At 40.3% G+C, this 24,248-nt stretch overlaps 4 protein-coding genes across 7 annotated transcripts; 3 read left to right on the plus strand and 1 right to left on the minus strand.

Moving 5' to 3' along the window:
• The first annotated feature begins 895 nt into the window (after window positions 1-895).
• On the plus strand, window positions 896-8,904 carry LOC146271450 (tropomyosin alpha-1 chain-like). Of its 3 annotated transcripts, none has more exons than XM_084707715.1 (9): window positions 896-1,235; window positions 2,753-2,878; window positions 6,231-6,364; window positions 6,525-6,642; window positions 6,788-6,858; window positions 6,983-7,058; window positions 7,251-7,313; window positions 7,584-7,653; window positions 7,896-8,084. In XM_084707715.1, exons 1-9 carry the CDS (start codon window positions 1,122-1,124, stop codon window positions 7,976-7,978), a joined length of 855 nt encoding a protein of 284 aa, XP_084563841.1. In that variant the 5' UTR covers window positions 896-1,121; the 3' UTR covers window positions 7,979-8,084. The 3 variants fall into 3 exon arrangements, with proteins under 3 accessions (XP_084563841.1, XP_084563840.1, XP_084563842.1); XM_084707714.1 differs by lacking the exon at window positions 7,896-8,084 and adding an exon at window positions 8,518-8,904 and having other exon boundaries at window positions 904-1,235; XM_084707716.1 differs by lacking the exons at window positions 896-1,235; window positions 2,753-2,878; window positions 7,896-8,084 and adding exons at window positions 5,215-5,538; window positions 8,518-8,904.
• Window positions 8,905-9,160: 256 nt separating this feature from the next.
• Window positions 9,161-14,087, plus strand: LOC146271451 (ras-related protein Rab-8A-like). Its single transcript, XM_084707717.1, has 8 exons — window positions 9,161-9,358; window positions 10,084-10,144; window positions 10,331-10,391; window positions 10,477-10,554; window positions 10,662-10,751; window positions 10,936-11,001; window positions 11,088-11,138; window positions 11,335-14,087. The coding sequence occupies exons 1-8, from the start codon at window positions 9,235-9,237 to the stop codon at window positions 11,422-11,424; spliced, it is 621 nt and encodes a 206-aa protein (XP_084563843.1). The 5' UTR covers window positions 9,161-9,234; the 3' UTR covers window positions 11,425-14,087.
• cib3 (calcium and integrin binding family member 3) lies at window positions 13,503-19,278 on the minus strand. 2 transcript variants are annotated; one of them, XM_084707719.1, is made up of 6 exons: window positions 19,013-19,278; window positions 17,576-17,610; window positions 16,486-16,597; window positions 15,963-16,110; window positions 15,055-15,250; window positions 13,503-14,840 (listed from the first exon to the last, which is right to left on the minus strand). In XM_084707719.1, the coding sequence occupies exons 1-6, from the start codon at window positions 19,061-19,063 to the stop codon at window positions 14,819-14,821; spliced, it is 564 nt and encodes a 187-aa protein (XP_084563845.1). In that variant the 5' UTR covers window positions 19,064-19,278; the 3' UTR covers window positions 13,503-14,818. The 2 variants fall into 2 exon arrangements, with proteins under 2 accessions (XP_084563845.1, XP_084563844.1); XM_084707718.1 differs by lacking the exon at window positions 19,013-19,278 and adding an exon at window positions 18,464-18,596.
• A 900-nt stretch (window positions 19,279-20,178) lies between these two features.
• LOC146271453 (excitatory amino acid transporter 1-like) lies at window positions 20,179-23,920 on the plus strand. The gene is made up of 11 exons (XM_084707128.1): window positions 20,179-20,289; window positions 20,485-20,658; window positions 20,825-20,959; window positions 21,314-21,521; window positions 21,732-21,774; window positions 21,905-22,176; window positions 22,274-22,507; window positions 22,658-22,852; window positions 23,023-23,157; window positions 23,331-23,497; window positions 23,639-23,920. Exons 2-11 carry the CDS (start codon window positions 20,487-20,489, stop codon window positions 23,698-23,700), a joined length of 1,623 nt encoding a protein of 540 aa, XP_084563254.1. The 5' UTR covers window positions 20,179-20,289; window positions 20,485-20,486; the 3' UTR covers window positions 23,701-23,920.
• Window positions 23,921-24,248: the final 328 nt, after the last annotated feature.

The following is a 24,248-nucleotide window of genomic DNA, read 5'->3' on the forward strand; positions in this document are numbered from 1 at the left end:
CCAGTTTACAGTGATGTCAGGGTATGCATCCACAGTATCTCCTCACTGTCGTATTACCTCATAGTTTCTATTCATAACTAACAAACCAAGAAAGCAACCACATAGTAACTTTTGCATTATGAACTTGTTTTATTGTGGGGGAAAAGGTTAACCAATACATTCAACAGGTTAGGGTCACATCCTATCACAGAGGTAACCATGAAAACCGTGATGATGAATTCACACCTAGAATAACTCTCCTTGGTGAACAGGGTAACATATAAGTACATTCACACTGATGGAGTCTGCAAACAGAAAGCTATTTCCCCATGTTTTCCTTGGCTGGGTCTTTTTCCATACATCTAATTTTCATTCAACTGTAGAAGGAATGTCCCCCTCTAACCAACACTGTTATTAACATACGTTTTGAGCATTCCACTGCACAAAGGATAGCTTGGATAAATCAAAAATCCATTCCAATGGGCAAAGCAGGAATGTTTCCTCGATTAACAGCTACTTCATTCTGAACTCCACACGCTTGATGACTCGCTTCTGTGGAGATGTGACTGACTCACTGCCTTATTTTCAAGTCCCTCATGACCAACCACTCATTGCTTTGTGACTACGATCATTCTTTTTCTCTTTTCCATGTCCAGTCTAAAAAGGAAAGAAAGGAGAAGGGGATAGACTTGGCCAGAGTCTCCAAGTACACCAAGCGTCTCCTTTGGGAGACTTTGGTGGTTTAGATTAAGGGGGAGGAGGGGCACAGTCCTTTCTGGGGCTAGCCAGGTTGGAGGGAGTGCTCGGCGGTGAGGGGAGGAGGGGGAGGGGGTTGATGCTGGGAATGAGCTTACACCAAAGGGACTGGAGCTGGCCTCCAAAAAACTCCCAGCGAAGTTTAAAAACCACTCTGAGTTTACTGTGGGGTTTCATTCGCCCCCTGCCCGGCTCCTGCTCTCAGTCTTGTTCCCTTCCTCTGCTCTCCCTCTTTTCTGAGCTGCTGCTTCACCTGCTCCGGAGAAGCCCCCGTCAGACCCCAGGAGAAGAAACAAGACTCACTGTGCTTCTTGCTTTGAGAGCAGACCATTTACCTACCTTTCTCTTCCATTTTTTGTAGTCCCTGAAATACCCCCACAGAAACCATGGAGGCCATCAAGAAGAAGATGCAGATGCTGAAGTTGGACAAGGAGAACGCAATCGACAGGGCCGAGCAGGCCGAGTCAGACAAGAAGGCAGCGGAGGACAAGTGTAAGCTGGTGAGTGGAGCTGGCAAAGGCTGGGTTAGAAAATATGTATTTATCTACAGATATCAGTATCTATAGATGTCTATGTCGAAAGGTTTCTCTATATTAAAGATTTCTATCAATACCTGTATTAAAGATGAATATATCTGCAGATGCAGCAGAGGAAGCTTGTGCCATTTGATCATATTATCAAAACCTGTGTTTTGATTGATATTCAAGATCTAGGACGGGATTTAAAAGTGTGGTATAAAATCATACATGAATGTTACAAACGTGTGCCAAAATGCAGTTTAGAATGACATACCCACAATTATCCATTAAATCACGAAAAACAAGGTTAACAAATGTCATTTACCAGGCCCTGTCAAGTATTGTCATTTCTACCAGTCGACCATCACAACCAGACAGAGCATGAGATGTTTGGTGAAAGGAGGGTTACATTGATAGAGGGAACCCCACAGGGAGACACAGAAAGAGAGAAAGCATGCCTTGGTGTTACCCACAAAGCACCAGGAGGATTAGACCTAGCAATGCTGATGGACCAGGAATAAAAACACAACAATTTCAGCTGCTGCTCTGCAGCCTGATTTGGTGTAAGTTACAAGACTCTAGGGGTCCAGCCCTTCTGACCACCACTTATCTGTCTGCTTATACTTCTGGAACATTCCAAAGCAGAAACACCACCAAACTGCTATCATGCCCATATTTAGTCAACTGCATTCTGACAAGGCAAAAACTTAACGGCTGTGAGCTATCATGTCACATTTTAATAATTTAATATATATATGTTGATGTCTGTTTATGATGCATCTTCTTGAGCAGCAAGGACGGTCTTGTAAACAGACAATTTTATTAATCCAAACTTTTGTTATTGCTGGGAGATGACAGCACAATGAAGGCATGAGTGGTATGTCAGAAAGCAAGGGGAGGGGTGTGCGAGGTGTGGACAAGCAGGGATCGACATTAAAGCAACTGGCAGAAATCCTTTCTAAGATGACTAATTCTCCCTGTCAAAAATGAGAATACGCAAGAAATGGTTGTCACTTGCACCACAGCACCCACACAACACCAACAGCCATTTTGGACATTTTCAGATAGTCTGGAGGATTATGTGAACTTCTTGTTTGGATGGCACGAATCAAATAGGCCTTTTTCCTCATCATCCCAAAGAAAGTTGTTGGTGGGCACTAGAATAAAGAGCACCATTTCCCTTTCGACCATTCATCAATGACGACGATATGAAGATGCCAGGTAGAGTTGAATGAAAGAAACAAAAATGCTAATAAAATCCATGTATAATTTCAAACTTTAAATAGCTTACTGTTTTAAAAAGTTCCAAAGTTCATTCGATACCCGGAGGCATCCGAACAAGTTAGCAAAGCATTTACGTGATTTTAAACCCTTTTGATACTAAAACCATGGAATGACTTTCGCTGTTCTAAATGTAAACACTTCAAGGAGAGAAAAAGAGCTTAGTTTCTCTCTAGAATCCCTTTCCTGACCCTCTACTTTGGTTGTATGTTGACCAGCTGGAGGACGAGCTCCTGGGCCTGCAGAAGAAGCTCAAGGGCACAGAGGACGAGCTGGACAAGTATTCGGAGGCTCTGAAGGATGCACAAGAGAAGCTGGAACTGTCTGAAAAGAAGGCAACCGACGTAAGTTATTACATACTAGAGCAGTGGTGTAGTCTAGTGTGAAATAGTGGACATCATGTAAATTCACCAAGCCCCGTCCTCCCCCCACCCATGTATTATTACTAATTTTCTAGTGAGCATGTAAGAAATAGTCATGGGCATACAGCATATAAAGTACACTTTCACTTTCAAAGTCACTTGTGTACAACATTCAAGACAACATTCCAGACAAATTCCAAGGGGGCGATTGACTAAGACTTGTTCATTTAAATGTCCTTTTCTTTGATGCCCAGAAAATATTAGTATTGCAACTAACTACAATCAAAACAAACTATACCCTGACACTCTTCAGTCATTCACAGATGGCATTAGCACCTATTGAAATGTGGATTAATTAGAAATAGATCTGAACTGTGATCTTTGTAAATAACTAAAAACGTTCCCAAATCTTCCATACACAACAAGCTATACAATACTACTGTGTATATGCATATATTCATCTCTCTATTGACCTTTCAACTATAGAAAAAGCAGAACCAGAAACAATACTGTAGAAAGAGTAGATTCATTAACAGATCTAGTGGATGCAACTGTATACTTTTTAACATGTACGGATTCAGTTGTGTGTACTGAGTGAATCAAGCTCACAGGCTTGTACAATGGGATATTTTTCAGTAGAAAGACAAGAGTTGGCTAGGTGTGTGGCAGTCCAGGAATCTCAGGAATCTCAGGAATTTGGCTAAAACAAACAGGGAGACCGCGCACACTCCGGTGTCTAATGAAACCAATGCTTGTGGTGTTTCTGGTGAAAATATCACAGACACTCACACACACAAACCTCTTTGTTCTGTTCAAATTCAGAAAACTTTAAACTGAAGCTATAGAATGACAAAGAAACCAAAAGGCTATGATAGACCATGTCGGCTATGATGGATGATCTTGTTAAACCAGGCCGTGCATACTCGGCAAAGATCAAACTCGCACAGACTCCCTTTTCTACAAAGACCACAGTAGACATCAAACTCTCCTCAAACTCTCTTTTTCTTTGGGTTTTCATAGGACCTGACAGACCTGGGTACAGTGCATGTGTAGAGATAGTTAGATCCGGTTTGAGATCTGACTGCATTCCCTTGAAACATTCAGCCTCAGGCGTAACTCGAGCTTCGTCTCTGGCTGAGAGTAGATCTAATCAATGATGGACGAGATTCAACCTAAAGCTCCATGATTGAAGGCTTTCCAACTGTAGTCCTCTCAAAGGGCTGTTGAAGAAGATTTCAGTATTTGTGTTATGCTATATCTCCATGTTTAAGCAGAGTAGGAAATAGACTGGACAAAGAAAACTAACAGTTAATAAAAAATAAAATCTGTCACTCAATTCATTAGGCCGTAATTTATGGATTTTACATCATAGAAATCCTTAGATGTTTGCCTGTATGGATAGATACTGGGATAATACATTTAATCTCATGACATTTTTGTACAGTGTATTACAGTCATGTGTATCTGCTGATGCTCACATGGTGACAATAAATAGCATGTTATTCATTACATGCAATATCCAAGCAATATTACCTGACATTGGCTTTATTACAAGGGTGATTTTGTATATTTTCATTCACATATATATTTACATTTACATTTATGCATTTAACAGACGCTTTTATCCAAAGCGACTTACAAGATAGTTTTACAAAAGTGCATAGGTCACTGATCATAACAACGAGATAGCCCCAAACATTGCAGGTAGCCAAACATGAAACACACATTGTGAAACCAAATGAGTCCCAAAGGGAAGAACAATAAGAGCATGTAGTTAGACTAGTTACAATTAGTTAGCATGTAGTTAGACAAGTTACAAGTAGTTAGACAAGTTACAATTAGACAAGTAGACACATCATCTGTGATTCATTTCATTAGCATGTTTTCATGCTTAAAAAAATCTTCATGATAACACATTCAGACATGAGAGAGAAAATAGGGAACTCTCAAGGAATGTGTTACAGTTCATTCTCTGCAGATCATGTCAGCAACTAAATCAATTTACATTCCAGTTGTGTGAGAACCAGGCATTACATGCATCTGGATGATAAAGCAAGTAATAGAAACTAGCCTTTTTTACTGCATATGTTCTTATCAAATGTACCCTACTTTATGTGCACATATAAATGACTGTATTACACAACTACGCAGACAAACGTGGGCTATACACCTTTCACATTCCATATATGTCCTGAAGAGAAGAACCAGGAAGGAATTTCATTCTTGCTGAAAAACCTCCCCCTCTGTAATTGTGATGTCATCTGGGACCGACTTCTTCCCAGGATTGGAGGACCTGCCCATAAATTTCCTGAAAACTCCCAGCCCATTTACTTTGCTAAAGTAATCTACTTCCTTGAAGTCTTCACTTATCTTGTTGGCTACCATTGGAAGTTCTTTCACTTCATAAACTCACTGATTTGTTTGACTGAATTGATTTTCGTTGTAGTTAACATTTGGTGGCTTAAGCGTTTTTTATATATCAAAGTTATAGCCTACTTTTTGGGGGGTAGACTTTAAACTTGAATTCAATGGAAGCGATTAAACGGAAAATCCAAGCTCTTCAACAACAAGCAGATGATGCCGAGGATCAAGCATTAATTTTACAGAGAGAGCTGGAAAGAGAGCGAGAACAGCGCGAAAGTGTGAGAAACCCAAAATGCATGCTTTTGTACATGTAAACTTAGACAAGGGACCGAGTAACACTTTTGGAAGTTTGACGATAAGTACAGTAGGCCTACGTTGCTAATCATGCATATAAAACGCAAACTCTGTAGGTCTGACCGTAGTCCAATGGATTGGTGCCTCTTGTGGCGCCTAGATATTTGACCATTTTACGTGAAGTCTACGTTGGAAATTAGTGACAGTAAATCATTTGAAATTGATCTAAAAACCTAAACGTGTGGGCTTTCCATTTGTTGTTATTTTGTATTGAACTTTTACATTATTTGACAGTTGTGGTGCTTTGCTGCCAAAGCACGAGAAAATGTGGTCTAAGGTCGAGAAGTCTGTAACATAGTATTTATTTTGCACCGGAAAAGGGAGCAGACATACTATCTACAAATTTAGCTGATGACAAGGCTCACAGGAAGTCTGATAAATTGGGGTATATTATTTACTTATGAAATGTTTCGAAGGTTCCCAAGCCACCCTTATTCTACTAAATCGACACTAACAGTAACTTTGATTAGTTGATTACAAATTATTCAATTAGGCTACTTATTTCATAGTATACTTTTCACAAAAAATGTAGGCTACTATGAAAACACTATTATGTGCATCCTTGACATTCACTTAAATCAGCCCTTGAATCCCCAACCTCTCTTCAACCCCATAGGCTGAAGGGGATGTGGCGGCTCTGAACCGTAGGATCCAGCTGGTGGAGGAGGAGTTGGACCGGGCCCAGGAGAGACTGGCCACAGCACTGCAGAAACTAGAGGAGGCTGAGAAAGCAGCGGACGAAAGCGAGAGGTCAGAAAGGGCCAAAGAGTCCAACTGGGATCAGTGTGCTGGTTTGCTCAAAATCAGAAAGATGCTCTCTAAAACGACTTTGTGATTTGTGGTCATCATTTCATAGTTCATTAGCCTATCGAGCTTCTTGTTGACCCTGTGTGATTATATTTTTCATCAGAGGCATGAAGGTTATTGAGAACAGAGCAACGAAGGACGAGGAGAAAATGGAGATCCAGGAGATGCAACTGAAGGAAGCCAAGCACATCGCAGAGGAGGCGGACCGCAAATACGAAGAGGTAGAGCACACCAAAAATGCACAGTACTCATGCGCAGAGAGAAACCACTCAACAGATCAATGAGTAAACATTACAACCATGATTATGTAATAATTATGTGGTTGTCAAAGAGATCCCATTTCATTTATGGGGTGCTTCTTCATAGGTTGCCCGCAAGCTGGTCATCTTGGAGGGGGAGCTAGAGAGGGCGGAGGAAAGGGCTGAAATTTCTGAACTGTAAGTGGCGTGTCGATAATCATGACACTTTGTATTGCCATTAACGTCCAAGTTAGCCCGAACAGGAGATAATCTGTCAGAAGTATCACATGAATTCATCTGGTCCTGCTCGCTTGTTACACAGGAAATGTGGCGATATGGAAGAGGAACTGAAGAATGTTACCAACAACCTGAAGTCTCTGGAGGCTCAGTCTGACAAGGCCAGTAGTAAATTGCACTAACATTTACTGTTTAGTATATTTACAATGGTGAACAATGTTATGCATTACTTTTCCAAGATTGTACTGTTTTTCATTGTTATATCTTCAGAAAGATGTGTCTAAATGGCATAATTCCATCTATAGTTCTACATTTAACCACCCTTTAAATAAGCTATTACTTTGTCTCTGCAGTACTCTGAAAAAGAAGACAAATATGAAGAGGAGATCAAGGTGCTCGGTGATAAACTGAAAGAAGTAAGGACAAATATATCTGTAAAAGACTTTCAGATTTACGTCATGTCCGTGGGCTGGCAGTCTTTTGTTGTTTTGCAGATACTTAACTAAAATGTGTGCGCTTTGAATACCTAAACTATAAGCTATGGGGCAGGCAATGTGACATTGCACACAACCTGAGACCCCCCCCCCCACACACACACACACAACATGCACACACACACAGTAGGCCCATGCAAGACTATATAGTACCAAGTACAACACTTCATTAGCTCTTTGCTCTTCCTGTAGGCGGAGACCCGTGCAGAGTTTGCAGAAAGGACTGTGGCGAAACTGGAAAAGACTATAGATGACTTGGAAGGTAAACTTGTCACACCTTCTGACTTCCTCTTAACTTTTTTACTTCTTGTGTTTCCAAATAGGCAGATAACAATTTTCAAACAACCCCATTTATCTTCTCATTGATGATCTCTGATAACGCTATTTTCCCTCTTGTCTTTCGGTTTCTCTCTTCCTATCCCCTGCTGTGGTCTCTGCTGTTTCCTCTGCTTCTGTGGCCCCTCTATCTACAACCTCTTTGACCCGTTGGCCTCTGACCTCCAGATGAACTGTATGCTCAGAAGCTGAAATACAAGGCTATTAGCGAGGAGCTGGACCATGCCCTTAATGATATGAATACCTTGTAGATGACCTTTCAACCTTCATCAGTCACGATACTCTTTTCCTCTTCCTGCACTTTTCATTTCTCTTTTCTGTGAAAACAAAAGCTTTAATAAATTTCTTCCTGCTCTATTTGGTTCTACTCTTCTGACCTTTTTAGTCCTACTCATCTTGCTTCTTAAATTGAGAAAATCTATCTAAAAGCAATTCATGTTTTGAACATGCACTGTTGCAATGACAAACACTACAGATTCAAACAATAAATAGCAGTCATATTGTTTGAGTGTCTGTCAACACAAAACTTTGAAAATTAGTTTAGTAACCAACCAACAAAAGTGCTATTACATATGTTGGATGCTACTGTGCTGTATTTTTACAGACCTCTACATATTGTGTAGACCTGGCATGATTTGCATGTCACTTTTGTGCAACATGCTGACAATCGTATTGTGCCACGTCCACCTAGGCCAATGAGGTCTGTAAATATTTGGTTTAGTGAGATAGTGGCGTAATACTGCAACTCAGATCCATGTCATGTGAAATCTGTATTCAACTTACATTACAGAACATCTATCCAGTGCAAAGGAGGAAAATTTGGGGATGCAACAAGTCCTGGACCAAACTCTACAAGAGCTAAATAGTTTGTAACAGAGAAGAATTAAAGGAAATTGTGTCTCAAGTCCAAAGAAGAATCAAAATTCCAAAGAAAACATTCCATGAAGTTTTTTCAACCACTAGTTGCAATGTATTCCTCACTACCCTGATTAATATCTTGATTCTAATATTCACACCATCTTTTTGTTATTTATGTTTTTGATGTACTTTTCCCAATGCATAAGAAGGCCCAAGCAGAAGTATGTCATACCAATAGTTTAAAACAATACAGGATTCAGCATTTCAAAATTGTGTAGGAAATTATGTATAAATTAAACAGCTGAGAGTCTTATTTGTATATATGGTGTGAAAGTATTTGAACATGTGTTTGACTTTACATTTTATAGGCCTTTTTTATTATACCCTCATTACACTCAGTTTCTAAATATAACAATTATACTGTTCAGTTGGCTGACAAAACATAAGAAGGATGGGGTGTAACCGTCTTGAACAGTGTTAACATGTTAATACGGCAATACAATGAAGACATTTATTTAGAGGAAGAAACGATATGACATCCCACTGTTTGCTGCTGATGCCATGACCTCAGGGTGACAGGCAGGCAACGTCACTATTGGTAGCACCGCGGTACAGCGCTTTGCCGGGCGGGATTTCCGCAATATCAAGTATGGCGAAGACATACGATTATTTGTTTAAATTACTCTTAATTGGGGATTCCGGGGTCGGAAAAACCTGTGTTCTGTTCAGATTCTCAGAAGATGCATTCAACTCAACATTCATCTCGACGATAGGTATGACTTTATTGTGGTTTTCTAGCCATCCATGTGTTTTCACAACGTTGAAGGTCTGTTGAGGCTAAGCTAGTGTTAGCAGCTAACGTCAGCTAGGTTAGCCTAACATTTTACTTAGCCGGCGATAATTATGCTATATGAGTTGACCATATGTAACATTATAGCCAACAATAACAGCAATTTGTATATCTACATCAGTAGATAGTAGCTAGCCTGCAAGCATATCAAATGCATGACCAGACGGATTTACCGACACAATTCAAACTATTACATTCTTGATCATAAAAACATATATGCTAGCTGGCCAGTGCCGCACATTACTCTAGCTTGTGACTAGCTAGCTAAAATGGCCAGGTAGTTTCTGTCAAACATGAGAAGGCTATTTCCTGTATTACTGATGTGTTAACAAGCTAACTGGCTCCGTAGTTAGCTAACTATCTATTTCGATTGCTCTTAGCTAGACTAACTCCAATTGGCTAGAAACAGTCAAATAATAAATGTGTGGTGTAGGCTAAGAAGGACTTAACATTAATACTGGCCGTGCTACTGTAACGAGCTAACGCTAGTTCTCTTCCTGACTTGGCAGTCTAGCGTGCTAGCATTGCTATTTAGCTTGCTTGTTGTTATCTTCAATAAGATGATCCAGGTAAGTACCCAGTGAAATGACCTGACTTGACTATCATTTTGGTAAACTCACATGCAAATTCACTTTCTTTGTACGACAGGCATTGACTTCAAGATTAGGACGATAGAACTAGACGGGAAGAAGATAAAGTTGCAGATATGGTAAATCTATCCTCTGACTGTTGTCTACACAAAGCTGTACTGTTTGGCCCAACAATCATTCTGTCCTCATATAGAAGTTGTGTAAAGTGAGCAATCTGAGTGTGCACGTCCTGAACGTCAGCAACTATCAGCTGTGAAAAGTGAACCTCCTGTGAACCTCCTGTTCACTTTTCATGTGTCTTGCAGGGACACAGCTGGCCAGGAACGTTTCCGAACAATCACAACGGCATACTACAGAGGAGCAATGGTAGGTAAATGTAGTCGTCTTGTACACTGGAATCCAATTGGAAATGTTAAACCTTCTTAATTACTACAGTGATTTTTCATTACAGGGTATTATGCTAGTCTATGACATCACAAATGAGAAGTCCTTTGACAACATCAAGAACTGGATAAGGAACATAGAGGAGGTAAGTTTCCTAGTGTGGGCAGCAAAGGCAGAGCAGTGTGTCATGAGACTGTCAACCAACCAAGAGCCTGTAGCTAACATGTAGGCTCTCTACTATTTATCTTCTAGCATGCATCAGCAGATGTGGAGAAGATGGTCCTTGGGAACAAATGTGACATCAATGACAAGCGGCAAGTGTCCAAAGATAGAGGAGAGAAGGTGAGGCCTATATATATGTATGTATGTATGTATGTATGTATGTATGTATGTATGTATGTATGTATGTATGTATGTATGTATACACACATACACACACACACACTTTTTTCTTCCCTTCATTTATGTCAACGACACAGCAGAAATGGCTTTGGTGAATTTAAACGTTCTGTTTTCTCTTCCTCAGCTGGCACTAGAGTTTGGCATCAAATTTATGGAGACTAGTGCAAAGGCCAATATCAATGTGGAAAATGTGAGTAAGGCAAATGCAACACTGAGCTTCAAGGTGCTACGAAATAATGACACATGGCTAACTTAGCTTCCTTTGTTTGTTTGTAGTCTTTCCTGACACTCGCCCGAGACATCAAATCAAAAATGGACACAAAATTGGTAAGCTACGCTTCATCATATTTGAGTGTATTAATTAAACCTTTGAAGCTGCCTGTCCTAGTGCCAAACAGATGAAAGAATCAAAAGTTCTTCAACCAGTGGAGTTTCTTGTGTGAGTGTCTGGACTGTGTGTATGGCCAGACTAGCTCTAATGTTGTTAGTGACTCGTGGCCCTATGTCTGTTTCGGTGTCCCAGGAGGGCAACAGTCCACAGGGCAGCAGTCATGGAGTGAAGATCTCAGAGCCCCAGAAGAAGACCAGCTTCTTCCGCTGTGCCCTACTGTGAGCCCAAGGCCTTAGCTGCAGTTACCTATAATGTCCCCCAGGAGGCTGTCTGTGAACCATCTTCCCCCCCCTCTCATCTCTTCACCAAGGATCACCCTCTAGGGATGGTCATCTGGACTGTGCTTGCCGTGTGCTTCTACCCATCCTTTTGCCCCCTTTTTTCCTCCCTGCCTCCCCGCCTATCCTCCCAGTCCTCCCAATTCCGTCAAGCAACAAACTCCAGGACAGGGGAACGATCGACATAGATCAACATTTTTTTTTTTTTTTGTGAAGCACATTTTTTCCCCGCTTACAAAAGACTTTCACCATGGTTTTGGTCCAGTACAGTTGTCCAGTACAGTTATTCAGTATCACCCAGAAGGTAGGCTCTTCCTTCCATCTCTAGTCTCCATTAAGCAACATGTACTTTTCTTTTTTACTCACTGAATCTGGTTGCACAGCTGCCAAAGGTGGAGCCCAATATTGAAGGTGTAATCACGAATAACCTCTTATGATTAATATTGAGAATACAGTGTGATACAAATCAGTTACTATTCGTCTTGTTCTTGAAAACACCGCAATAAACTAGAGACCGATTAGCTTTTAGTTGGCGCTGAATCAGAGTTGTAAAACGTATGGAGATAGCCCAGAGTACACAGCAAAACAACAATCCATCAAAACAATTTGATTATGCAGTAATACTTTTTGATTTTATTGGTTTATGCATTTGCCATTCTGTTTTGCTTACATCATGTCCATAGACAATCATTGAGATTGAATGCGTAGACATTTCAGTAGGGACATTGTCTATCCTGGACATTGTGCCTACTCTACTGTATGCTCTCTTCAAGTATTGTGTGGTCTGTGGACTAGTCCCCCCTGTAATGGCATTGGAGACTAGTCCTCTTTTAAGGTCAGACCTGTAACCTTCAAGCTGGGGGATTTTTTCAGCTCCAATATGTGGTGTTTTGCTTTGGATATTCTATAGTTCAAGAAGTGACCCAGAGTATTCAGCTGGGAAAGAAAGATGACACGTTGTGTTTGACATGGTTTCAGACTCATCCATGACATATATATAATGTTCATCTGCTCTGATTCAAGGCCTGGCTATATGACGTTTCTGGTTGCAGCTATAAGAAGTGTATGCTGTCAGCGCCTAAGTTGTAGTGTGAACAAGCTCCCCTTCTACTCATGCAATCCCTTGCACTTTACCAGTTACCTGTGTTTTGTGTGTAGTCTGTGCCAAGTGATAGATTGCAATATGAACAAATTACACTTGAGTATGCTATAACATTTACAATACATTGGATAATCGTAAATCAACCTATATTTAACATAACGTGGATAAAGTTATTTTCAACCCCACATCTCTTTTCCAACGACCTTCCTTCTACCTTGCTCCACCCTCATGGAACCAGCAAGTGGAGATGTCTTCCAAGTTACTGTGGTAGACGTTCAAAAGTACTTATTTATGTGTTTGAGGCTTTTGTGTTTCCTCTCCGTGCTACTGCCCTGCCAAATTGTAGTATATTCTTGATGTGACCATTTCTAGGCTTATGATGAAGCCACTCAATACTTTAGTGTGATCATGGTCAGTCATTTTGTGGTCAGTCCCTTGTATGACAGCTAGGTGGCGCACCTGACTGCTGAAGAACTTTGTTCCGATCCCAAGCAAATGTTTCTTGTGTACTCAAACCTACACTGAAAAAGTAGTTTGTGTTTTTCCTTGATTCCCCCAGAGATGCAAGCAGAAGAGAGTGGATATGTATGGTGTAGTAGACATTTGAACTGAACTTGCATTTTGTATGAGTACAGCAGCTGGCCCGACATACTCTCCTTTATTCTGTCACTTAGACTTTTTTTTTCTCCCATTTGTGTTTGAAAATGAATTTATTTTATTTTACAACACGCACAACAGAGGGGATCCTCTGTGCTAGCCTGCACCATTCAATAGCTGTCAGAACCTCATGAGTACTGCGCCATGACCATTTGTCTTAATGACCAATACTCAATCTCTTCCATTTTGAGCTATGCATTGTGAAATCTGGACCTCTGTGTTTTGTTATGTGATTGTATTGTTATTTGGAATTGTTTTGTGTGTGTGTGTGTGTGTAGGACAACATGCCATTTGTATCATCGTCTCGTATCATATCAATGGTGTGTTAGTAGGATGAGTGTCCCTATTTGGCTTCTTTGCATTGAGTTAAGAACATGATATCCCACCCGGCATTTGTGGAATTTGGTGTTTTCAACGGTTAGCCAAGTCTCTGTGTTACTGCAGACTGCTGTGGAGCTAGGCACAAGAATGACAGCTTTAAGTATAAGGAACAGACATGGATGGGAGTTTTTTGAAACATTTCAAACAAAAACGTTTGAAACTTAATCATTCCCCATAATTTCTTTGTTTTGCTTTCAAGATTTTTTTTTTTCATTATTATTTTTCTTTTCAGTCAATGCAAATTATTAACTTTTTTTTATTACGACAAATTAATGATGTTGTCTTTTGTGTGAGGTACACAGGGAGAAAAAAATTTGAATAACATCTTCAAGGAAAACAATCTGTTGTAAATATCAGTTTAAAAGAGATGTACTGTACTTTCTAAAAATCATATGGAAAAATGATCTACAGTTTGTAGATGTCTGTACTTTTGATTTAATAAAACAAGATTATTTTAACAATCTGAATCCTGTGCCTGTCCTACCTTCAGCGTGATTGATAATGAGCTGTCTAATAATGTCTGATAATGATCTGGGGTCAGATGGATGAGCGGTTAGGGAGTCAGGCTATTAATCAGAAGGTTACCGGTCTGATTCCCGACTGTGCCAAATGAAGTTGTGTCCTTGGGCAAGGTACTTCACCCTCCTTGCCTCTGGGAGAATATCCTTGTACTTACTGTGCCGCTCTCGATAAGAGTGTCTGCTAAATGACTGAATGTCTATGGCCAAACTCATCAGTTGACCTGAGCGTGGCTGACTGCTTTCACTACACGTTCTTTTCCATTCCTTGAGAACACTGTCAGATTCTTATAAGATAGTGTAACTGAGCCCCACAGACCAGAATGTGCACACACTGTTGATAGTTACAGAGAATGATCCTTCTCCTTCAGTGAAGCCAGAACTCTGTCCATGTAATAGATCAGGTGCTAAGTCTGTATCAGCTCAACATAGAAATGTGAAAATGGATCTATCAAAACTATGAAAAATATCACACGTAAGAATGTCAACATATTACTAGCTATGGTAAATAACCCCATTGTAAAGGAAAATGTGACATGTCCATAACCTGATCTTGTGGTAGAAACAGGTTCTCTGCGGATGCAGATGGATTGGAAAATCGTCTGAAGTCATTGAAAATTCCTCTCAGCATCATTAGTCACACTGGAAGTGAGCTGTTCTAGCATTGTCGCAGCAGTTTTTCATATCCTTATATGGAAGGTACTGCAGATAGGAAAGGGAAATGTACACTGTTAACATACTGTTTTAGGAACTCAAAATGAACAAGCCTGCTAAGTTCATTGCCTACTACAAACACACACCGACCATGCACATCAAAGCAAGATTTACACAGTGGGATGAATCACACTCTCATTGACCTTCCTCTGTGAAATCCCTCATGCGTGTCACACGTACACTTTTTCTTTTAAAAGCATACCTGAGAAAGTCTGGAGCTCGAACGATCATGTGCTGGAAATCCTCAAGGGACAGACGCCCATCGTTGTCCAGGTCAGTCTCGTTGATGACCTTGTCGCAGACCATCCTCACCTCGTCCTCCGTCAGCTCGTTACGCGTCAGTTTGTTCAGCGTCTTCTCCAGGTCTGATTTGCAGATGAAGTCGTCATTGTTGAAGTCTCAGGAGAGAAAAAGAACAACTGAGTTATTTATTTACAGTTAGACCAATGGGCATGTTATGGAGATGGTTGCAATGGCACGCTCAATTAAGAATTGATCTCCATAGAAATACAGTCACTCATTACAGCAATTTAATGACCTTCTGATGATTAGGTGTGTTAGGGCACAATTGCATGTATTTCTTACTGAAACTGTCCTCTCTTTTGTGTTGAACAGGCTTTTAATAATGGATGAAACTCAATTTGACCCATGACCATGGCTAAGTGATGGGGAACATCTTCATCTGTCAGTCTCACCTAATTAGGAGTCCTAACCCCACCCCCCTCCCAGGACCAACCTGGGTTTTCACAGTCTGGCTCCCTCCATAATGGCCTTATCAATTATTCACAACTCTGATCCATGCTCCCATCGTAGTTAAAGTTCTGTGGTCTCCTTTCATGCTATAGGAGCATAGGCTACTGATGTTGGTGGCAATGGAAACTCCTCAAGTAGTCTCCCTCGTTCTTTGTCTCTCTCTCTCTACAGTTAGAGATTGAGAAAGAGGTGTGACAAGGTGTACAAAAGCTAATATTTGTCCCTAAGTTTGTGCTAGATGGGAGTTAATTTAGGATATGGGAGCTTGGCATTTGATTTCCTGCTGATGTCAAATCTGTATGCTGTTATGCTTTTCAATCAGTCTGGGTTGCAACAAGATGTGTTTTAGGTGCTTACCATAGATTCTGAATGCATAGTAGGCCTTCAGATCTCGTGGAGCCATCTCGCTCAGCACAGAGAACATGTCTAGGAAGTCATCTAGTGTCATGTTTCCCTCTCCATCTTCAGAGAAAACCTCAGCGATTCTCTGACGGAAAGGGTTGTCCTGAGGAACAGGAAATCACCATCATAAATTATTTCTTCTTATTTATGACAGCAAACTCTCCTCAAAAAGTTATTCTTTCTTCAACCCTTTCATGATGGACCCCAGCAACTGAACTGGATGTTTACATTTTGTTTACGTTGTTTTCATTGTGTGTAAAGAGGCACATAATTGACCTGTTTGGTACCAAGTGTGCCCCTAAGGGACACATGGGCTTTCTCCAAGTTTAAAAGAGTCAGATAACTCGTAGCCGTTCAAAGACTGTCAATTAGTTGAGCATTAATTATGGATAGACGACACAGGGGAAGCGGGTCTGCAGTGTGTGTGTGTGTGTGTGCGTGTGTGTGTGTGTGTGTGTGTGTGCTAGGGTAGAGCTACCTTCAGTTCTGGCATACTGCCAATCAGCTCATAGGGTAGCTTCACATCTGGGTTATTGGTGTAGTCAAGAGGAACAAGTTGTGGTGCCAAATCCCGATAGCGATAGAACAGCCTGGAGGAGGGTCGGAAAGTTGAAATTGTTTAAATATGATGCTGGGTCAGGTTTCTTTGTATGTATAAGTACAGTATATTTCAGAGGGATCTGGAAAAGGAAAGAGTCAAGTATCTGATCAGGTCAAATAAAACATTTATTTTTATTCTATATGTTTTGCAATGTTTCGTTTCACACAGTCTATTTGGTGTCCTGTTACTACACGTTAATGCATGACTTATGAATGAATGACTTTCACAGTAGTTGCAGATTCAGTGACATGGGATGACAAAATACTGGCACATGAGCTTTGACTAACAAGTGATTGAGTGTCGTATTTACAACTTACCTAAAGAGACACAACTAACACACTCAATTTGGTTGAGTAATAGCTACTTATACCTGGAATCAATGATGGTATGCACTATAAAGACATTGTCAGTCGTTTGTGCATTCCAAAGACTTAAATGGACATTAGTTAAGTTTAGTAGTTCAGTAGTTAAGTTTAGTAGTTCGAGTTAAAGATAACTAGATTCAGTTTAATTGTAATTGAAACAATTAAACAATATAATGTGACTCAGTATGAGTTATTTTTTATTTTATTCATTTAACCATTGTTTATTTAGGCAACCAAAAGAATTTAGAACAATAATTTGTTTTGAATGGTGTTGAATATTGACTGTTTAGATGTTTTGTCATAGTATATCATAGTCATCACAAGTTTTGTCATAGTAGGACGAAAATGTGTCATATTATCAATTTGTGTTGATTAATTTTATAAAAAAATCTTATTATACAACCACCTCTTTTGAGAAGGGTTAGTAAGTAGTTCATTTTCAGGGTATTCACATGCACATTGCACTTTTTGGGGCTTGCCCAGTGAGTTTCTTCCAATCTATGTAGGACCTACTTAATATATTTCTCATATTATGCATCGTGGGGTTATGAAAACATTTTTTAAAGTATTTAAAGTACAGTTTGAGACGCGTATATTCTGACCTTAGAATCTCCTTCCTGGTGAAGAATGTGCAGTCCTAAAAGAAACATTCATTCAAGCCACTGATTAAAATCATACAAATGAAAGCTTTTTAAAGATGACAAGTATGTATAACAAATTAGGAATATGTTGTAATTTTGTATTCAAAATACTGTATTCCATATTCACATCAATATGCATATACAGCATTATATAGTTTCTAGATAACTGAATTAAGTAGAGGAGTCTGGATACAAATCATAGGTCAGATTTTCAGACACAAATCAAGCTAAACATCCTTTATATTATGTGAATAATTTTCTTCAAATTGTCAAACTTTTCGGGTAGGATTTGTTTTTTTGTAAAATATGTACAAATTAAATATTGACGAATAGTCTAAAGCCTTGTCTAAAAATAGCCTATAGGTTAGCCTTTTGGTTTTCAAAACTTATTGCAAAATTTTTCAGTAAAAAGTTCAGTAAAAAGTTATTATTGATACATTTAAACAAGTTGCAGAAGAAGTTGTCCCAAATTAACTTATGCTACTTAGGGGCTATTATTGTTTACTTCAAACATAAAAAAAGTACAAAAATGTTCCCAGTTACGTTAAGACTATAAGGAAAGTATTACAAATACTGCACAAACAGTGTATAGTTGTCCACAGTTGGTTGATGCACTATAAATATATTTGAAAAGTGTCTGATTGTGTAATGGTTAACTACAGGTTTTAATACTGAATGTCATGGGTCAAAGACAAGACTAGTGTATTTTTACTTTTCATAAATTTGTATAATTTCCACTATTTGATTACCAATATAATGTGATAACTCAAAAATCAGTGTGACTTATAACAAATGTCTCTGCACTGAGCAAAGCCATTGTGGCCAAACAAAATATCATAGCTGACTCACCATATTATGTGAAATTGTGAAATTTTTATGGTTTCTTGTAAAAAATAACAACATTATTTCCAGGTTTGAAAAACACACAATCACTTCAAAGTTATTTGACTATTGAAACCAATATATATGTCCATGTATCTTCATAATAAACTGTTCATGAGATATTAATCTGAAAACTTAAGAAGAGGAGCGCTGGCCGGAGGGAATATTTTACAAGCAGAGAAAATAAAACCTCAACGAATGATAACAAATGTTACCAGGCCAGCTTTAGTATGCTTGGTTTCAATACTGACACTAACTTGTAATATTTGACAACACACTTTTCCTCTGCTATGTCTACTGTCTATTTCCTCCTCAAACAAAGGTACAAAAGAAGTGTGACAAGTGTGTCAAGACCTCTGTCACGTATGCACCTAACCCCCCTTGCCCATTTTACTGCCCACATGAAAGTTAGCAAAGTCATTTGACTCAATCAGCAAGTCGGCACATTTTACTCCTTTGAAGACAACAAGCTACCACAAAAGTGAGCGTGAAAAGAAGGGACAAACACACACCAACCTGATAGGCGTCAAGCTGCTGTGCTGTAAAGATGGTCTGCTTGTTCCCCATTGCTGAGCGCACACACACACACACACACACACACTTGCACAATCCCCGGGACGAAGGTCCATTGCAATTCAAGTATGAAATGAACTCTGAGGGCCTGCTGCTGGGGATATGTCAGATATGAAATACTGGAACAAAAGAGGCGCAAGGCAATAGAGGGGATCAGGTGTCGGCTACCACAGGGCCCTTTGGTTCCCCATTATAATAGCAGCATTTCATCGTTTTCCCTGATCTGAATAGAAGCCCCTTTGACAATGGCTAAGGGCTGTCGGCCAGCATCGTGCCCAGTTCTATCAACCCCTGAGAGCTACTCTATGGGCAACGCCTCACTCCCAGTTCAGGTTACCACCGCTGTAGAGATGGGGTTTTCAGGAGACAAAAACACAGTACTCCACTGTAAATGGAAAGAAGGTTTATCAAAAACATGATTTCTATTAGCCTTTCAGTGTTGATACTAGCTTTTAATGAATACAAATACACATTTTCATTAGAATTGTCTTTAATTCCATAACCTAATGTGCATGAAATGCATTTATATCAATTTACTTTCCACAGTTTAAAGCACCAAGATTGGTGCTTTAACATGGGTGAACTCCTCACGTCTAATGTGAGACTGGGCATTCATCCATTTCTCACTGTACCTCAGAACTTTGAGATCAGGTTGACTTCAAAACACAGGTTCATGACCTGTTCTTGGCACTCTTATATAGACACCATCTGTTAAAGAGGTCACAGGTTCATACTCAATTCTTCTCTCTCATGGGCAATATTAATCCCATAATTCCTTTCTTACCTATTTAGCTTATGTTGTATTGGGTTAATGGTTAATATCTGTAACATAATATTGTCTGAATACAGTTGTTGCTGTGGTGTTTTGTTTACATTGGCATCACCACAAAAACACTAAGAGCTGTAAAACTGAGAATTTTTTTGAGTGGCATATATTATCTAGCTATACAGTATGACACATGTAGGGAAGTGATAAGGCCATTCTACTAACTGCCAGACACTGTTTAAAATATGCTATTGATAATTGACACATGAGTAGTCACTTTGTAATTTAGATAAACTCAACTGTACTGCATTTGATAAGGACTACGCCCAAACTGCACCTACGAGAGAGTGCCTAAAACATCACAGAGATTGTCAACACCATAAGAGTCATTCATTTAGACAGTAAAGTGAGTAACAACAGAAAAACAAAAGGAACTTTTCCCAAGCACCAAGAGGTATGCAAATCTACTCCTTATTCTCTCCTTTGATATTGTCATTGTAAAACACTCATAGATTTTCTTCTTTGCCAGTGTGTTTTTTGACAACAATTTGGCATGCTGAAGCTGTTGCTGAACATATCTAACATATCTAAATATGCATTACTAATACATAACTAATAAGCTCTTTGTCCTCTGGATATACCATGACAGACATGCCTCCCAGTTCTAATGGCAGTTCTGTGAAGAGGGGGTTCCAGGAGCCCCAGATCACTGGGCAGACACAAGGATCCCCTGGACCTCGGGGCAGAAGCCTCCCCGTTCATGTAAAGACCTTCCTCAAGAACAATGCTTTCGTAGGGATCACTGTGACTGCAGTGGTTGTAGGCAAGTGCAAGTCAATGTGTTTAGCCAGGTTGTTTAGGGTTAGCTCCAAGTTTTTCCCAGATATCTGTGTAGTTTTATGGGGATCTACCGAGGGATAAACAGGGGCAATTATTTGACCGGTATGCGCAATTATCAAGTTTACAAGTTGAATGTGTTTGTTTTCCAGGCGTTGTGCTGGGTTTTGCTCTGCGCTCCAGTTTGACTTCCACACAAATTCGACATTTCTCTTTTCCCGGGGAGATGCTCATGAGAATGCTGCAGATGCTTGTGATGCCCCTCCTAGTGTCCAGTCTGGTCACAGGTATGAATGTGCTTCTTAAATGGTCAGAAGGGTTGGCCTTTCTCACCATTGTCTTGCCCTGTGAACTGTATTGCTAAATTTGAATAACAAAATGACAAAATACACAAAAAAGTTTGATAAAAACTAAATACATTTAAATAATGAAACTGCAATTCACAAACCCTTGCAATTAATTATTGTTAAACAGTATAAAACCATACAGTTACTATATTTGCAGTTTTTGCCGTTTGCCTGGCTTGTTCTACATTAAATATGCATTCATATAAAGTTTGCAGTATCAACTGGTTATCAGGGATCCTAACCAGTGAGTTTTAGGATACTTTACTTGTAACGTCTTTTGTACTTTTCTTTCAGGCATTTCTTCACTAGACAGTAAGGCTACTGGCAGAATGGGAGTGCAGGCTTTGCTTTACTACATGGTGACCACGATCATTGCTGTGTTCACTGGTATTGTTGTTGTTGTCCTCATACAGCCTGGAAAAGGCACCAAGGACACACCATCCCCTTCTAGTGGCCGCATTGAGGTGGTGCAGACTCTAGATGCATTCCTGGATTTGGTCAGGTGAGTAGAATGGAACATATTTTCCCAGACGTGTGTTAAGTGACAATTTTGAAAGACTTTAACCATCATTTAAACCCTTGTGATTGGCCAACACGGTCAATTGTTACATATAAATGTTATTTTAAAACCTTACAACCAGCTGACCATTACTCATAAGTTAAGACGTCCATGTCTTAACAGTCAACTAAGAACAACCTTTTGGTCCTCTAGGAATATGTTCCCTTCAAACTTGGTGGAAGCCTGTTTCAAACAAGTAGGTTCCTACTCTCAAAATTACCTTATCGGTCTGTCCTACCTCAGTCAGTACATGTTTTAAGACCACCTTTGTCAACCAACATTAACATCTGATGATATGTAACACCAGTTTCCCTTTCTGCATTTAGTATAAAACGGTCTATATCAAGAAGACGACAGCGAGTGTTGCAAATGTTCTTCAGGGAGATGGAACACTGAGGTCTGGCACGAGTGGCGACCTTATGGATGACATGATACCCAAGGATGGCTCTTCAAATGGGGTCAATGCTTTGGGTCTGGTGGTCTTCTCCATCAGCTTCGGTCTGGTCCTAGGCAGTATGAAAACACAAGGTCAGCCCTTGAGAGACTTCTTCAACTGCCTAAATGAAGTTATCCTCCGTCTGGTTGGCATTATCATCTGGTAAGCTAACATGAAGCGCTTACAAATGATATCCTTCACAAGTCCTCCAAAAGGATCCTCCTGACTCCTTAACAATGATTTCTTTCATCTTTTTTAGGTACGCTCCAGTGGGAATCCTCTTCTTGATCGCCGGGAAGATCATGGAAATGGGGGACATTGGTCAGATAGGTGGGCAGCTGGCCATGTACACTCTGTGTGTCATCTCAGGTCTTCTGGTCCACAGCCTGTTGGTGCTGCCTTTGCTCTACTTCCTCGCCACACACAGGAACCCCTACGTGTTTATTGGAGGTCTTCTCCAGGCTCTCCTCACTGCCCTGGGGACCTCATCCAGGTACATGCTAGTCCTTGCAGTGGCACACTGTGCATTTGACTGGTTGTGGTATACGTGTGGAACCATCTTTTTCCATTCATGCCAGTTGCCTCTTCCCCACAAGCGCCTTTTTCATCATGGTCATGGTCTCTCTCTCTCTATCTCTCTCAGCTCTGCCACCCTCCCCATCACCTTCCGCTGCTTGGAGGAGAACAATGGCATGGACAAGAGGGTGACACGCTTCATGCTGCCCGTAGGTGCCACTATCAACATGGATGGCACGGCCCTCTATGAGGCTGTGGCGGCCATCTTCATAGCCCAGGTTAACCACATAGACCTGAACTTGGGCCAGATCATCACCATTAGGTTAGTAACGATAAGGGAGCGTCAGTTATTCCAAAATATTTGCTTTAAGATAGTTCCAGACTTTTTTGTGAAGCCACAAGAGTGGCGAAATACACCTACAATACACCTATACAGGAGTGTCCACCAAAGACAACTTCTACAAACACAATGAATACAATTCCTCACAACAGTATCACGGCAACCGCTGCCAGCATCGGGGCAGCAGGTATCCCCCAGGCTGGGCTGGTAACCATGGTGATCGTGTTGACATCTGCTGGACTGCCGACTGAAGACATCACACTCATCGTAGCTGTAGATTGGTTCCTGTAAGTTTACTTTTAACCTTAGTATAGAGGAGGGGGGGGGGGTTGAGGGTGTGTGAATCAATGAGGGAATGAACAGAATTAGAAGAGGATGGGGGTGGCTTGGGTGGTGGGTGGTTCATCTGTGTGCTTTTGTCCTGCTCAAGAACCTGAACCCATCATCTTTGTTTACTCAGGGATCGTTTGCGGACCACAACCAACGTGCTGGGGGACTCTCTGGGAGTGGGCATTGTAGCGCACATCTCCAGACACGAGCTGCAGAACACAACGTCCACAGAGGGGGACCCAGTCGTAGAGGGGGGATCAGACACAGGAAACCCCCTCCACCCCAAACAGACTCACGGTGACGCACACATTTACCTAAACACTCACACTGGGAAGAGACAGAGCTCTGTGTGACATCTGCATGTCTGTATGACATCTATTTTCACACATTTGATCTATTTTTCTCTGTGGCTCTCTGTCTCTCTCATCTTATGCCTAGAGCCATCTACTGCTCAAACACCATACAACAGATATGTACAGTCAGTGGTGAGTAGGAAGTAGTGGGGATCCTTTCAATTTACCAACATCTCCATCCGTCCTGTGCAGACCCTACCTCATTTTATAGCAGGCAAACAGAAAATCTATCTAGGTCTAGGATATATGGTATACCTGTGTATCACAGACTACACCACTTGGAACAATGTAGTTTTCTTAACTGCTGATCCAATGTGATCTAAATGGGAAAGTATTATTATAAATGAATAAATGTGTGCATAAACAACTTCAGTCAGGGATAATTCTTTGACAATTTATTTAACTTTATAGTTTACAACCTGAAAACATATAATATTCACATTTACATCTGTCACAGGGTACGAAGTCATGCCCTGCCATATATTATAATTTATACCTATATACATATATTACAATGCCAAAGGAGTTGACTGTCTAAGATCAACTGTAGCCTTGCTGGACTACAAATTGAATACCCAACACTCACCACAACAATCTTCAGAATTCCAAATGATTACTTTCAACATTAGACTTTGCATTGAACACTCCAGATGTTTCCTTGAGCAGTCCAGCTCCTTTGGCAGGGATCTGTAGAC

Source organism: Hypomesus nipponensis, chromosome 10 (assembly GCF_054491055.1).
Source record: "Hypomesus nipponensis isolate SF chromosome 10, ASM5449105v1, whole genome shotgun sequence".
NCBI lineage: Eukaryota > Metazoa > Chordata > Actinopteri > Osmeriformes > Osmeridae > Hypomesus > Hypomesus nipponensis.

Bases quoted from the DNA above. Each gene is read 5' to 3' on its own strand.
- LOC146271451 (XM_084707717.1), top strand. From the start codon at position 9,235: ATGGCGAAGACATACGATTATTTGTTTAAATTACTCTTAATTGGGGAT. The intron at 11,002-11,087 runs GTGAGTAAGGCA...GTTTGTTTGTAG, and splicing joins CCAATATCAATGTGGAAAAT to TCTTTCCTGACACTCGCCCG. The intron at 11,139-11,334 runs GTAAGCTACGCT...TCGGTGTCCCAG, and splicing joins CAAAAATGGACACAAAATTG to GAGGGCAACAGTCCACAGGG.
- cib3 (XM_084707718.1), bottom strand. From the start codon at position 18,517: ATGTTGTTATTTTTTACAAGAAACCATAAAAATTTCACAATTTCACAT. The intron at 17,611-18,463 runs GTGAGTCAGCTA...TGTTTCTTTTAG, and splicing joins TCACAATTTCACATAATATG to GACTGCACATTCTTCACCAG. The intron at 16,111-16,485 runs GTAGCTCTACCC...CCTGTTCCTCAG, and splicing joins GCAGTATGCCAGAACTGAAG to GACAACCCTTTCCGTCAGAG.
- LOC146271450 (XM_084707715.1), top strand. From the start codon at position 1,122: ATGGAGGCCATCAAGAAGAAGATGCAGATGCTGAAGTTGGACAAGGAG. The intron at 1,236-2,752 runs GTGAGTGGAGCT...TATGTTGACCAG, and splicing joins CGGAGGACAAGTGTAAGCTG to CTGGAGGACGAGCTCCTGGG. The intron at 7,654-7,895 runs GTAAACTTGTCA...TCTGACCTCCAG, and splicing joins GACTATAGATGACTTGGAAG to ATGAACTGTATGCTCAGAAG.
- LOC146271453 (XM_084707128.1), top strand. From the start codon at position 20,487: ATGCCTCCCAGTTCTAATGGCAGTTCTGTGAAGAGGGGGTTCCAGGAG. The intron at 20,659-20,824 runs GCAAGTGCAAGT...TTTGTTTTCCAG, and splicing joins TGTGACTGCAGTGGTTGTAG to GCGTTGTGCTGGGTTTTGCT. The intron at 21,522-21,731 runs GTGAGTAGAATG...TTGGTCCTCTAG, and splicing joins GCATTCCTGGATTTGGTCAG to GAATATGTTCCCTTCAAACT.